Genomic DNA, 15,320 nt, shown 5'->3' with positions numbered 1-15,320 from the left:
CTTCTTCAAGTGGACTGTTAGGATAAGGAGGGCAAGGGTTATAATTAAGACTTCTGTGTACCCTGGCATTTCAAAAAGCCCTAACAGTACCCACCCCATCACACTCTGCTTTGATGCCCAAACCCTGCTTTGAAAGCAGCAGGACCTTTGGGCTCAGGAAAGCATGAGGTAGAAAATAGCAGGGGAGACCAGACGCAGTGGCTCACAACCGTGGTATCAGCTATGGAGGCTGAGGCAGGAGGATCGCTTGAGCTCAGTTTGAGACCAGCCTGGGCAACTTAGTGAGACATTGTCTCTACTTAAAATAAAAATTGTTTTTATATGGCCAGGCATGGTGGCTCATGCCTGTAATCCCAGCACTTTGGGAGGCTGAGGCGGGTGGATCACTTGAGGTCAGGAGTTCGAGACCAACCTGGCCAATATGGCAAATCCCCATTTCTACTAAAAATACAAAAACTAGCTGGACCTGGTGACACACGCATGTAATCCCCGCTATTCTGGAGGCTGAGGCACGAGAATTGCTGGAACATGGCAGGCAGAGGTTGCAGTGAGCTGAGATCACATCACTGCACTCCAGTCTGGGTGACAGAGCGAAACTCTATCTAAAAAAAACAAAAGAAAACACCAGGGGAGTGGCAGGGCAGCAGACATTCTGTGCCCAACCAAAGGGGAAAGCATATTTGACTTTGTGGTTTGAAGTGTGGGTTGCATTTTCTGCTTTTTCCCAAAAAGCTAATGCAGAGCATAGCTATGGGGAAGTGCCAGGGATGGAAGCCTCAGGATCCATGAGAATGGTCAACCTAGCATCGGGGAAAAGGAAGAAAGACTCCTAAATACATGTCCCCACACTTGGGCTAAGCACCCCTCACTGGGTCTTCCTCAAAGGCAATCTGGACTATGGGGGCTGGCCTTTGTATCCTAGGGAATGAATCTTTCCTTCTTAAATCCAGTCCAACTGAGGAAGTCCTATTGTCTGCTTCTTCTCCCCAGACATCTGCTTTGTATGTCTCCTATGTCATAATAGTGACAATGGCAACCATTTATTGGGTACCTCATGTGAGCCGGACATTATGCAAAGCACTTTGCTTGCATGTTCTGATTAAACTCTCACAAGAACCTCATGAGGTAGCCACTATTCTTGTCCCCTTTCATAGATGAGGAAACAAGGCTCAGAGGGATTAATTCTGAGCCTCCCACAGCCAATAAGTTACAATGCCAAAACTCAAACCCACATCACACAGCCCCAAAAGTCCATTCTGTTATCCGTGGCTGAATAGTGCCTCAAGAAGCTACGAATTCCTCCTAACTGTGACTGCTCCCATGGGGTTCCTCTTAAGTAAGGCACTGGGACTCTCGGGTGCTCTAAGGACTTGAATTGGTGACGTATGGGGGTCTGCGTTGGCTGGGGTTTTCCAAGGCTCTATACAGATACTGTAAGTACCACCTTTTCTCCCCAACAGGGAGGCCACCCGGCAAATGTTCCCACAGGAACTTCTCTTCAACAAACAGGGCTTATGGAAAAACATTTTATATCTGGTAAACAACTCTTAGGAACCCTTCAGAATAACACTGTAACCATTTAAGAAATAGAATCAGCAATTTAAAATCTTCCTATACAGAAAACTCCAGACCCAGCCAGATTTACTGGTGAGTTCTTTCACACTTTCAAGGAAGGGATAATTTAACTATTATACAAATTATTCCAAAGAATGGAAGAAAATTTTCCCCGACTCATTTCATAAGATTAGGATAGCCTTACTATCAAAACCAGGAAAAGACAACATAAGAAAGGAAAAGTATAGTTCTGCTTCACTCAGGAACATAGATGCAAAAATTCTCAAGTATATGTTAGGAAAACAAACCCAGAAATGTAGGGAAATGGCATATATCATGATCAAGTTGGGTTTTTCTCCAAGATTGAATGGTTGGTTTAGCATTAGAAAATTAACTGATATAATTTATCATATTAACAGCTTAAAGGAGAAAAAATGTAACATTTTCAATAGGTACAGAAAATGTTTGATAAAATTTTATGTCCACTCATTATATATTAACAACTCTTAGCAAACTAGGAATAAAAAGAAACTTACTTAATGTGATTAACAGAATCTATTTAAATCAATGGCAAACATCATACTTAATGGTGAAATGTTGAAGGCATTCTTTTAAGATTAAAAAAAAGAACAGAATGCCCATTTTCATGTTTCTGCTCGACACTGTTCCAGAGGGCCTGGCCAGCACAGTAAGGCAGGAGAAAGAAGTAAAAGGTTAAGTCTTTGAAAGGAAGAAACATAACTGTCATTATTTGCAGATGATACTATTGTCTTTATAGAGAACTCAAAAGAATCTAGAAAAAATGTAATGGGAATAAGCATGAGCTTATCAAGGTTGCCGAATACAAATCAATATAAGAAAGTCAATTGCATCTCTGTACACTAAATAGAAAAATGATTTTTAAAAAGGTACCGTTTACAGGAGCAACTAAATTGTTTAAATCTCTAGGAATAAATATAACAAGACATGCAAGACCTTTATTGAGAAAATTTATAAAATATCATTGAAAGACATTAAAGAGGCTCTAACATAAATGGAGAATTATGCAATGTTCTTGGATGGGATGACTTAATATTTAAAGATGTTGCTTCTCCCCCAACTTTAACCATGAATTCAAATCCCAGTGGGTCTGTTTGCTGTTTGTTTTTATGAAACTCAAAAGGTGATTCTAAGATTCAAGTGGAAGAACAAAAAGCCAAGAGCCAAGACACTTCTGACGAAGAAGATGGAACTTGCTTGGGGTAAAGAATTGGACTTACCCAATCAGATTTCCATTTTTATTTCAAAGCTAATTAAGATGGCATGGATTTAGCATAGAGATTCTATTAAACCAATGGAACATGCTGGAGAACCTAGAAACAGACACAGCATAGAGGCTTGATTTATGACAGTGCAGACTTTGCAGATCAGAAGGGAAGGATGAACTATGGTGCTGGGCTAATTGGGTATCCATGTGGAAAAAGATGAAATTGGATTCCTCCCTTGTCAAAAATCAATTCCAGGTGGATTAAAGACTTAAATGTGAAAGGCAAAACTATAAAACTTTTAGAAGACAGTATAGAAGTATATCCTTATGACCTTGGGAGGAAAAAAACTTATTGAAGACTGTTTAAAAATGTGAACCATAGGAAACATATTGTGAATTTGACTATATGAAAAATCAGAACTTCAGTTCATCAAAAGACACCACAGAGTAAAAATACAAGCTACAAAGAATTCATATCCAATATATTAGAACTCCATAATTTAATACAAAAATAATAAATAACCCCATGGAGGAGCCGGATACAAAGGACATGAACAGGCATTTCATATAACAAGAATGGCCCATAAATATTTGAAAAAAAACCTAAAGCTCACTCGTACTCAGAGAAATTAATTTAAAACCACAATGAGATAGCATTTTATACCCACCCAATCAGCAGGTATTAAAAAGCCAGGCCTTACCACATGCTGGTGAGACTGTGGAGTAACAGTAATTGTCATTCACTGCTGGTGTTAAGTGTAAATTGTTACAGCCACGTTGGGAAACAGTGTGTTATTGCCCAATAAAACTGAACAGGCTCATACCCTATGGCCCATCAATTCCACTCCTAGAGGTATATCCTGGAGAAATTCTTACCCATGTGCACAGGGGACATGTACAAAAATGTTCATAGTAACATCACTCATAACAGCCCCAAACTGAAAATTGCCCAAGTGACACATAACTGATGGAATGGTTAAATGGTGGTATAGTCACAGAATGAAATATAAGAATCAGCAGTGAAAATTAGCCACAAATATATGCAAAAACTTCCTGTTAAGCAAAAGATGCAAGTCACAGAATACACACATTGTGAGTCCATTCATACAATGTTCCCAGATAGACAAAACTAAACAACATACTGTTTAGGGATATATGCCAAGGTGGTAACAACATAGAAAAGGCTTGGAATGATTAACACAAACTTGAGCATTGTGTAGTTACCTCTGGGATAACTTGGGAGAGAGACTTGATTATGGGGAAATATGCAGAGGGCTTCTAAGCACAATATTCAACTTCTATTTTTATTTCTTAAGTTGGGTGGTATGTATGCAGGTGTCTGTTTTGTGGGTGGTATGTATGCAGGTATCTGTTATGTTATTATTCTTTAAATGACACACAAAATATATATACTTATCTGTATGCAAAATATATTTATAATTTTATATTTTAATAACAAAGGGAAGTTACAGTCAGACCAGAAGTGGGAAGTGGGAAGTAACAGGGTAGGGGGGTGGCCAGGAGAGGTGAAAGGTCAGGGGTGTAGCCTGCTCAAAGAGCTAAGAAAAGACCCCACTGAAGTGGTGGGGGGAAGGGAATGGAGAAAGGTGAGGCTGGAGAGAAAACTGGAGCAGATCACAGAGGATCTTCCAAATTTTGATGACTACTTGGGAACTGTAAATTCAGTAGTCTTCACAGCATTATGCAATATAACCCCTGCAGACCTAGCCGTGTACTTCGGAAAAAAAAAAAAAAGTATTTTTGATATGAACCTAAAGGGACCTGCTGACAGCTCATAAATGAGTTCTCTATCTCAGACAGTGTTTTTACTCTCAGGACAAATAAATAGCTCTGGGTGGCTGCTCCTTGCTCATCAAGAACAGGGAGGGTTGCGGGCAGGTCTGGCTCTGAAATAGGCGTAGATGGAGAAGGGCTGATAGCCTCCTGGCAGCCGGAGCTCTGACTCCCTCAGCTCTGCCCTGCCAGGGAAAGGAAAAGAAAAACAAGCACGAACAGCTTCATATTCCACCTGCCTGCAGACCTATTCCGTATTACTAGGGACACCTGGCAGGAACGGTGGTCATCCTGTCCACGAGCATAAACACATATGCCTCCTCTATATGACCCCTTTAGCCACACTGAGATCTGGACATGTTAACCTTGGGCTCTACAGAAAGGACTCTGAGCCTAGGGTCCTTGCTTCTGGAATCAAGCTGTCCACCCATTTGGCCACTTCCTGAAAATTGTGAAATCTTTCTATCTCAGTTTCTCCATCTGTAAAAATGGGGATAATGACCATGGGGCCCATGTATAAATTAGCACTGAAGTCATAGCATGTGAGGGTGAAGGAGCCCTTGGAGGTCCAGGCAAGCCTCTCGTGCTAGCTCCCAGAGCATCCTGATCTTCCCCGACCCCGACACGCGCAGGCTTACACAGCATAGGTATAGGTGTCACTGAGTATGAAAGTATACTGTTACACAGTATGTTACAGGAGCTTCCTGGCATACACTGTGAGCTCCACATGAGAATGGAGCCCTGTGTGTCCTGCTTAGTGCAGTAACCCCAGTGCCTAGCATGGTGCCTAGGACCCAAAAAGGTCCACACACAGCAATTACCAAATGTGGCTGTTAACTTGTTTTGAGTCTATAGAGGGGAATGAGCTTTTAACTTTATAAAGTCAGAGGGTCAACTCCAGATTGTCCCTAGTGGTGGGTATAGAAACTACCAATACCTAATTTTCTATCTCTAAAATGCAGCCCTAGGCCAGGCGCAGTGGCTCACGCTTGTAATCCCAGCACTTTGCGAGGCCGAGGACATATTGCCTGAGCCCAGGAGTTGGAGACCAGCCTGGGCAATGTGGTGGAACCCCATTTCTACAAAAATACAAAAAACTGTCTGGGCATGGTGATGCACATCTGTAGTCCTAGCCACTCAGGAGGCTGAGGCGGGAGGATCGATTGAGCCTGGGAGGTTGAGGCTGCGGTGAGCTGTGATTACACCATGGCACTCTAGCCTGGGTGACAAAGCAAGACCCTGCCTCAAAAAAATAAAAAATAAATAAAATGTAGCCCTTCTCTCAACCCTGAGTGAACACTGTAGGTTCAAGGCCCTTGTTAGTTTTGGGGAATACCAAGTGTAATACCATAACCAGCTCTAGAGCAGTTCACACTCTGCTGGGAAAGACAGTCACCCCATACCCGCCAAGTTACCGAAAGGCAAGAGCCCTGGAGGAAATAGCTGAGAGCCACGGCATGGGATGGAGAAAAACAAACTTACATTTGGAAAGGTGGAGAGGTTTTCTGCTAGAAAAGAGGAGCAAGGTTGCTACAGACACTCCTCCCCATGCCCACCACATTCTTGGGTCCTGCTTTCAGTCCAAGACCTTACCAGGCTGTCCCATAAAAGGCACCCCAGCCACTCTGTCCCCACCCTACGCAGTAACTAATCTCTTTGCAGATCAAAATAAGTAATCTCTATTGAGCACTTACATTGCGTCAAACCCTGTGCTTAGTTCATATGGATTACTTTAACCCTCATAACAACTCTAAGAGAGAAATACCATTATTGCCTCATTTTATAGATTTTGAAGAAATGGAGGATCCACAGAATTCAATCACTTGTCCAAGATCACAGGTTCTGGTAGATGGTAGACCCACCGGCCTGAGTCCTAAGTTAGACCTCCTCTCTGGACTCCTAAGAGGTAGCTGCATTTTCTATACCTGGGTGGCTGATGGTGAAGGCAGCAGGGCCAGCAGGGCAGAGCATTGCCAGCAACTCTGTGCCAGGAGGCTTCGTACCCTCTTCCTCCCTCACTTAGCACCCGAAAACCTGGAAATTCCCAGAAGCCATATAGCTGTGGATTCTGCTGTGGTTGATAAAGACTTCTTTTAAATGAGTCATTTCCTCAAAAGGGAGGGAAAAAAATGTGTTCAGATTTCAACAAGAATGCCCTTCCCCACCACACCCACACACCCATACTTACCCCAATCTTGCTCGGGACTCGGAACCCTGTGCCAGGGAGCATCAGTTGGTGGAGAACCTCCCATCCAGCCTCACAAACTCCTTGTGGCACAGGCACCTGAGGTCACAATTGACCCCAGGGAAAGGAACCAGGGCCAGTCCCATTCACTCAGAAAGGCTGGGCCTCCTTCTTCGATCCCAGTGACAGGAGCAGACTTGCCTCCTCAGAAGCTGGCCATCTGTCTGGTTATCTTCACTTACCGGGTGGGGCCTTCCTTTCTGTCTTGTTCTGCCTGTCTTCTTTCCCACCCAGTTTCTCTCTTCTCTGCCTATGTCTATCTTGTTCTCTTTTCCTGTCTCTCCAGTCGTTCATTTGTTCATTTTTCCTTTGCCTTATTGATTGAGCCTCTGATCACAGGTTCCTGTTCTTGGTTTCTCTCCTATTCAGGTGGCCCCCTACCATGAGGGTTACTTGCTAGCTGCCCTCTATGAAGCTGAGCGATTCCCATCCCCTTCCCTAATTCCAGACCTCGAGCTGAGTCAAGCTAAGGCCTCTTGGATGTTTCCTGTGGCCTTAACTAGATAATGTATTCATGTTTTTTAACAGCTTTACTGAGGTGTAATTATATACGATAACACTTAAGCATTTTGAGTATACAGTTCAATAACTTTTGGTAAACATATACAGCATGTAATCACTACCAACATCAAGATACCAGACGTTTGCATCATCTCAAAAAGCTCTCTTGTGCCCCTTTGCTATCAATCCTCTCTCCCCACCCTGGATCTTGGCAACCCTTAGTCTGTTTTCTGTCACTATAGTTATGGCTTATTTTTAAAACATTTTATATAATTGGCATTATATAGTATATAGTCTTCAGTGTCCTGCATCTTTCATTTAGGGTGATGTTAAGATTCATCCTGCTGTTGTATGTATCACTGAGGAGTACACCGCTGTGGTTATACCACAAGTTGCTTCTTGATTCACCAGGTGATGGGCATTTGGGGGTGTTTCTAGTTTTTCGTTAAAATGAATGAAGTTGCTCTGAACATTCATGTACAGGTCCTTGTATGGACACATGTTTTCATTGCTCTTAAGTAAATATTTGTGAGTACAATTGCTGAGTAGTATGAAAAGTGTACGATTAACTTTACAAAAAATGGCCAATCTGTTTTCCAACATGGCCTGTACCATTTTGCATTCCCATTGGAAGGGTATGAGAGTTGCAGTTGCTCCACATCCTCACCAACGCTTGGTATGGTTGGTCCGTTTTTGTTTTTTTTTTTTATGACAGAGTCTCGCTCTGTTGCCCAGGCTAGAGTGTAAGGGCATGATCTCGGCTCACTGTAATCTCTGCCTCCTGGGTTCAAGCGATTCTCCTGCCTCAGCCTCCTGAGTAGCTGGAATTACAGGCGCATGCCACCACCCCCAGCTAATTTTTGTTTTGTTTTGTTTTTTTTGAGACGGAGTCTCGCTCTGTCGCCCAGGCTGGAGTGCAGTGGCGCAATCTCGGCTCACTGCAAGCTCCGCCTCCCGGGTTCATGCCATTCTCCTGCCTCAGCCTCTCCAAGTAGCTGGGACTACAGGCACACGCTACCATGCCCGGCTAATTTTTTTGCATTTTTAGTAGAGACGGGGTTTCACCGTGGTCTCGATCTCCTGACCTCGTGATCCGCCCGCCTCGGCCTCCCAAAGTGCTGGGATTACAAGCGTGAGCCACCACGCCCAGCCTAGTTTTTGTATTTTTAGTAGAGATGGGGTTTCACCATGTTGGTCAGGCTAGTCTCGAACTCCTGACCTCATGATCTGCCCGCCTCAGCCTCCCAGAGTGCTGGTTGGTCATTTTTTATTTTAGCCATTCTCATAGGTGTATCGTGGTATCTCACGGTGCTTTTAATTTGCATTTCCCTGGTAATTATTGATGTTGAGCATATTTTTATGCATTTATTGGCCACTCAATATATCATCTTCTGTGGTATCTGTTGCCCGTTTTTATTGGGTTCTTTGTCTTCTTATGAATGTATTGTGAGAGTTTCTCCAAACTGTTTTTATCTCCCTATCTTCTCCTTCCTTCCTCCCTCTGTCCCTTTGGAGCTATCATTCTCCCACAGTATCTCTGTCCCAGTTTTACCTTATGCCATTCTCAGGGTCTTCCACTATCTCCCCCTCACCCCTCTTCTTCACTGTCTCCTTCTTCCTCCTCATGTCGTCCTTTCTCTTCTCCTCCAGGACACTTTAAAACCTGAGAAGCTAACATCCTTTCCCATTCCCTATTAGAAATAATGCCATCACAAGCCCACAGATTACTGTCCCGGCCAGGCTCACTGTTCCAAGTGGGGGAAATACGCCCTTCCCAGATAAAGGCCCCAAAAAGTAAAAAGACAGACCCTAGTGTAATGAAAAGATGGCTTTGCATTCTGGCCTTTTCCCCCCTCCCTAAAGGATTAATGGTGTTTGTGGATAGCAGTTCTTTTACTCAAACATAATATTGGAAATCCAGGAGTGTTAAGTGAAGTCCATCCCGTTTAATCAGTGCTCCAACAGTTTCCACACACATAAGCCCTTTAGGGGTTTAACCTTCCCCAGTCATAGGCAACGAGCAGTCTAGCCCAAAGCCAGCTCCTTGTCATGTCTGTTTGAAGGAACCAGTGTGACAATATCTGATTACAAACTCAGAACACTTTATGCAGTGCTGAGTTCCTCAGCAGGGTGATTGTGGAATGGTTCGTTCTTCTTAATGCTTTATTATTGAGATATCATTCACCTACCATGCAACTCACCCATTTAAGGTGTACAACTCAGTGGTTTTTAGTATATTCACAGATGTATAACCATTACCATTACAATTTTAGGATATTCTATCACTTCAAAAAGAAACCTTGTGCTGTTTAGCCGTCACCTCATATTCCCCATCATCCCAACCCTTGGAAATGATCACCTATTTTCTATCTCTGTAGATTGACTTATTCTGGACGTTTCATATAAATGGAATCAAATAATATGTGGTCTTTTGTATCTGGCTTCTTTCACTTAGTATAATGTCTTCAAAGTTTATCCATGTTCTCTTATATATCAATACTTCATTCTTCTTTATGGCTGAATAATATTTCATTGTATGGTTGTACCATATTTTGTTTATCCACTCATTAATGAGTAGACATTTGAGTTGTTTCCCTCTTTGGGTTATTATGAATAATGCTGCTGAAACATTTGCCTATAAGTTTTTGTGTGGACATACATTTTCCTTTCTATTGAGCATACACTAGAAATGGATTTACTGGGTCATATGGTAATCCTATGTTTAATCATATTAGGAATTGCCAGACTGTTCTGCAAAGAGGCTGTACCATTTTACATTCCAACCAGCAATGTATGAGGGTTTCCATTTTTATACCTCCTCACCAACACTTATTATTTGACTAAACTGGTTTTTTGATCCTACAACTTGATCTTTGGACTGTCACAATTACTACATGACTACACATACATTTACACAATCATTGACATAGACACATGTACAAAATTACCTGGTGGGCATACCTGTACACACCTCTAGAGTTCACATACATACACACAGAATCTCATAATCACAATCCCTTATACAATTGTGTCTGCAATCCCATGCAGCACATGCAGCATACACACATCAATCCACAGTCCACTTGTGTGAACAAAACTAGATTTGCAATGGACCAATGCCATCACACATGTACATTAAATTGCCATGGGCCTTGAGCAAACATACATGTTTGCTTGAAACAAAGGGACATATGTATTTAATAATGCACTCACAACTACATAAACACAAACACACAAACAATAGTTGTACCCACAAAAGCATAGTCCTAAAAAGGCACACACAGAGTTACCATCATTTATCAGTAGATGACTGAAAACAGACTGAATGTATTTACTCTGGATGGCATGGAGAAGGTTTCATTATCCTTGGTGTACTAGGTAGGAAGAGCTTTTCATTCATTCCTTCACTCATTCCTTTGTTCTTTAAGCTACAAGTACATATTGAGCATGCAGAAATACAATGATGAACCAGACTGACATAGTCCCTGCCCTCATAGAATTTACAGTCTAGCAAGGAAACACTCATAATCTGTGATATGTGCTCAGAAGGAAATAAGCAAGGCAATATGTTTGCCAAGCCCTACGATAGTAGGTGATTTACAGGTACTTTTTTTTGAGATAGGGTCTCACTCTTTTACCCAGGTTGGAGTGCAGTGGCACAATCATGTCTCACTGTAACCTTGACCTCCCAGGCTCAAGCGAACCTCCCATCTCAGCCTCCTGAGTAGCTGGAATGACAGGCACCTGCCATCACACCCAGCTAATATTTTTTAAAAGAGATGGGGTCTATGTTTCCCAGGCTGGTCTAGAATTCCTGGGTTCAAGCGATCCTCCCATCTCAGCCTCCCAAAGTGCTAGGTTTATAGGCATGAGCCACTGAGCCCGGCCTTCCAGGAGCTTTTATCATTTTATCATTATTGTTTCCTCTTTTATTCTGGAAAAGTGAAAGGGATTCAAATTCAACTTCTATAAGTCATTGGATAGGCGTGTGTGTGTGTGTGCGCGTGTGTGTGCGTGTGTGTGTGTGGGTGTGTGTGTGTGCGCGCGCGTGTGTGTGTGTTTCTAGCAATAGTCAATAATAAGAATATGGGCTCAGAACTTGGACTACCTGATTTTAGATTTTCTTTGTTTCATACTAATTGTGTGACCTTTCTTTCTCTCTTTGTCTCAGTTTCTCATCCAAATATGGGGATTATAATAGTTTTTTTAATAAGGATTAACTTAGCTGATACTTACAGAGCACTTAAAACTGCCTGGCAACTGCTCAGTTCTGAATCAATATTAGCCACCGTTTCATTTTCCAAGAGCAGGTTTTCATAGAGGGAGATGGGTGGGGTGGGGAGAGGGACAGGAGGAGGAGCCTGGTAGTACCCTGTGGACTGTAAATTGGATGGCTCTTCATCTTCCACCGTATCTGAGCAGTCTTTTGGAATGCAGTCCTGGCATGCCACCCCACCAGGCCATAAACCAGCTCCTCCCCACCTCCCTGTGCCCACAGCCACAAACCACAGAGAGGACGCACAATGGGTGGCACCGGGCATGGCTGTTGGTTTTCAGCTGTGTCAGGTCTTTCTGTGTAGCTGCTCTGTTTGCTGTGGGCCTGGGTTGTGGCATTCACTGGTTTTGCTTGGCTGTCTTTTCTGTCTGTGCAGGTCAGCACTTATCACCCCGCACCTGTCTCTCCAGGACATTCCACAGCCGTGGTCAGTCTGCCTGGCTCCCAGCAACACCTCTCAGCGAACATGTGAGTAAAAGGCTCATCCCTTCACCCCAGTCCTGGCACAAAGGGGTCATCTTTACCATGTACAGTGGTGATCTAGCATCACCATTCCCAAACCATCCCATCCAGAGAGACAATAGGTCGCCTTCCTTTACCACTTCCAAGTGAAATAATGGTGAAAAACAGAAATTAGGGCCAGGCGCAGAGGCTCACACCTGTAATCCCAGCACTTCAGTAAGCTGAGGCAGGAGGATTGCTTGAACCCAGGAGTTCCAAACCTGCCTGAGCAACATAGTGAGACCTCATCTCTACAAAAAAAATTTAAAAATTAGCCAGGAATGGTTGTGCGCACATATTTTCCTAGCTACTTAGGAGGCTGAGGCAGGAGGATGGGTTGAGCCCAGGAGTTTGACGCTTCAGTGAGCTATGATCATCCCACTGCACTCCAGCCTGGGCCACAGAGTAAGACCCTGTCCCAGAAAAAAAAAAAAAAAAAAAAAGACAACACAAATAAGCAAACCACATCACTCTTAGCTCATTATTTTACAAAAGTAGAAAGAGACTGGGAGATTATATACCACAACATCACTGGGAGATTGGGTATTGAGCAATTTCTATTGTGTTGCTTTAGATTCAAAATGTTGGGTCATAAATACATGTTGTTTAGTAAACAGCAAAAAATAAATATAGCATTTTAGAAAGAAAAAACAAAACAAGAAAAACCTTGTAGAGAACACTCCCCCATTCCCTTTGATAAAACGCTCCAATGTCTCACAGTCCGTGGAGTCTGGAGGGACTTCCTGATGTCTGAGATGCCTGGGGGCCATATACTGGTGACCCCTGAATCTGGCAAACCAACGGATTGTTTCCTGAATGCCGTTGATCAGATAGCTATTCTCACCTCCGCAGCCCCATCAGTCCCGACTGTCTTTACCCCTCTGACTCATACCTGGATATTACCTGCCTGATTCCTGTGTGGACTTCAGTCACAGCTAATTTTTTGTATTTTTAGTAGAGATGGTATTTCACCATGTTGGCCAGGCTGGTCTCGAATTCCTGACCTCAGGTGATCCACTTGCCTCGGCCTCCCGAAGTGCTGGGATTACAGGCGAGAGCCACCGCACCTGCTTGACCAAGAAGGTTCTTATTGCTAACCACTGGGCAGTCTCTCTCCACCATTCCCCCGCTCCATGCCCCCCATCAGGCATGTCTTCCTTCCTCCCTCACCAGTTCTCTGTGTCTTCCCAGGTTTGTAGCCCTGCACTCCTACTCAGCCCGTGGACCCGATGAGCTGGACCTGCAAAAGGGAGAAGGCATCAGGGTCCTGGGGAAGTGCCAGGACGGCTGGCTCAGGGGCGTCTCCTTGGTCACCGGGCGAGTTGGCATCTTCCCAAACAATTACGTCATCCCCATTTTCAGGTGCGTCGCCTCCAATCCCAGACTTCGGGAGGTCGGGCCGCCCTAGGCCAGGAGCCATCTGTGTGGGTTGAACGGGTGGAAAACCCAGTGCTCTTTCAGAAAACAGGCCAAGAAAGCGCTTTTTGCTCTATAACCCGCCTATCTCTTTTAAAACAAAATAGCAAAACTAGTTATCTTTTTTGTAGCCCTTCACAGCTTACAAGCACTTTTGTATCTCTTAGCTCACTGGCTGCGCCCAAGAATCCTGTAAGGTAGATATTACGTTACAGATGAAAATGGTGTGCAGAGTTAAGCAACTTGCTCACGACCTGGATGTCAGGTTTTCTTCTGCACAAATCCCAGGAACCCCACTTCACATCCTCTATCCCAATGCTCCATCTAGTGGCGTGATGGGAAAATGTGGTCAGATGACTTTCCCAGAGCACCTTGGGAAACTTCTCAGGCTGCTAGAGTGACCCCTAATCAGAGTTTCCATGAACTCAGACCCCTACCTCTTCCTCCACACCCAAGATGAAATGCTAGTCACCCTGCAGGGCTTCCTCCCTCACAGCTTTCCCGATCTCTTACATTGTGTGGCATACTATTCATGTCGTTGACCCCCTCTTTGTCTTGCCACCTCACACCACTGCCACAAATGCACCTAGACCCCAAAACTATCCATGACTCCTCCTGCCTCCACCCCCCATCAGCCCAAGCAAACCCTGACTCAAGGCAGTGAGGCTACCACCACACATCCAACACTGTCTTTATGACATACCAGAGGGTCACAATCACAGGGAAAGAGCCCCATTGTATTCTGTGCGGGTCAGACCTAGTCATATGCCCACTTTTGGGGACCTTCATTTAGGTGAGGCACCGCGTCCAGAGGAGGGCAGCAAGAATGGTGAGGAGACAGCAAACTATATCATAGGAGAAACCGATAAAGAAACTGGGGTTATTTAACCTGTAGAAGACAAGGGACAGAGGGATCATAATACACTGTGTCAATAGGGCAGTAAATTTGATCTGAGGGGGGCAGTGGAGTGGACCAGTGTATGCAACTCGTCTTAGTTCAGGAAACTAAGACGTTCAAGAACATCTTGGTTCAATAAAAGGCAGCTTTTTCTAGCCTATAGATTTTTCCAACCAGGCTAGCTGGTGAGGTGGTGGACTCTCTTTTTAGAAAGAGTGCCCGCAAAATCGGCCTGAGTCCACATAGATCTAAAGTTGTATAAAAAGATTTCTTCACATGGCAGAAAGTCAGGATAAAAGATCATAGCTATTCCTTTCAAAGAAAAGTTCTTGAAATTTGTTACAAAGTTGTGAAATATCCAAGGGCAAACTGAGGTCTATAACTGATGCTTTAATTCCTTTAATTGGCAAATATTGAGTGCTGACTACATGGCAGGAACTTTTCCAGGCACTGGAGAAATACCAGTAAACAAAATATACAAAATTCCTGCTTACAGGAGCTTACATTCTAGTGGGAGAGACAAATTTTTTAAAACCAAAATATTTAAGTAATCTATATGATGCGTTAATTATACTGGCTAACAAACAAATCGGAAAAGGAGGATAGAATTTTGGGGGGTGGTTACAATTTTAGATAGGTTGGTGAGGGATGGCTTTGCTGAGAAGTAAGAAGGAAAGCAGGAGCCAAGCCATGTGGATCTCTGAGGGAAATGTCCAGGCTAAAGAAACAGCACAAACAAAGGACCTGTAGTAGGCCGGGCGCAGTGGCTCACGCCTGTAATCCTAACACTTTGGGAGGCCGAGGTGGGTGGATCACCTGAGGTCGGGAGTTTGAGACCAGCCTGGCCAACATGGTGAAACCTCATCTCTACTAAAAATACAAAAATTAG

At 43.6% G+C, this 15,320-nt stretch overlaps 2 protein-coding genes across 9 annotated transcripts in view; one reads left to right on the top strand and one right to left on the bottom strand.

Moving 5' to 3' along the window:
• Positions 1-14,036, bottom strand: part of GRXCR2 (glutaredoxin and cysteine rich domain containing 2) — a 192,273-nt gene extending 178,237 nt beyond the window's left edge. For 2 of the 3 annotated variants that reach the window (XR_008658892.2, XR_010121684.1), the window contains exon 1: positions 6,783-6,867. The gene's annotated coding sequence lies outside the window, so the exon portion shown is untranslated. Of the gene's footprint in view, positions 1-6,782; positions 6,868-13,020; positions 13,185-13,287; positions 13,358-13,970 lie in introns of those variants that run through there. The other variant, XR_010121683.1, reaches the window with a different exon arrangement.
• SH3RF2 (SH3 domain containing ring finger 2) overlaps positions 1-15,320 on the top strand; it is a 146,339-nt gene that overhangs the window by 100,537 nt on the left and 30,482 nt on the right. For all 6 annotated transcript variants that reach the window (XR_008658891.2, XM_055285788.2, XM_055285789.2 and 3 more), the window contains 2 exons: positions 11,993-12,084; positions 13,309-13,479. Coding sequence is in view for 5 of the 6 variants with exons in the window: in XM_055285788.2 (XP_055141763.1) it covers positions 11,993-12,084; positions 13,309-13,479 (263 nt within the window). In the remaining variant the exon portion in view is untranslated. The remainder of the gene's footprint in view (positions 1-11,992; positions 12,085-13,308; positions 13,480-15,320) is intronic.

Source organism: Symphalangus syndactylus, chromosome 7, assembly GCF_028878055.3.
Source record: "Symphalangus syndactylus isolate Jambi chromosome 7, NHGRI_mSymSyn1-v2.1_pri, whole genome shotgun sequence".
Taxonomy (NCBI): Eukaryota; Metazoa; Chordata; class Mammalia; order Primates; family Hylobatidae; genus Symphalangus; species Symphalangus syndactylus.
Note: the sequence above shows the minus strand (reverse complement) of the source record. Positions and strands in the feature narration are given on the sequence as shown.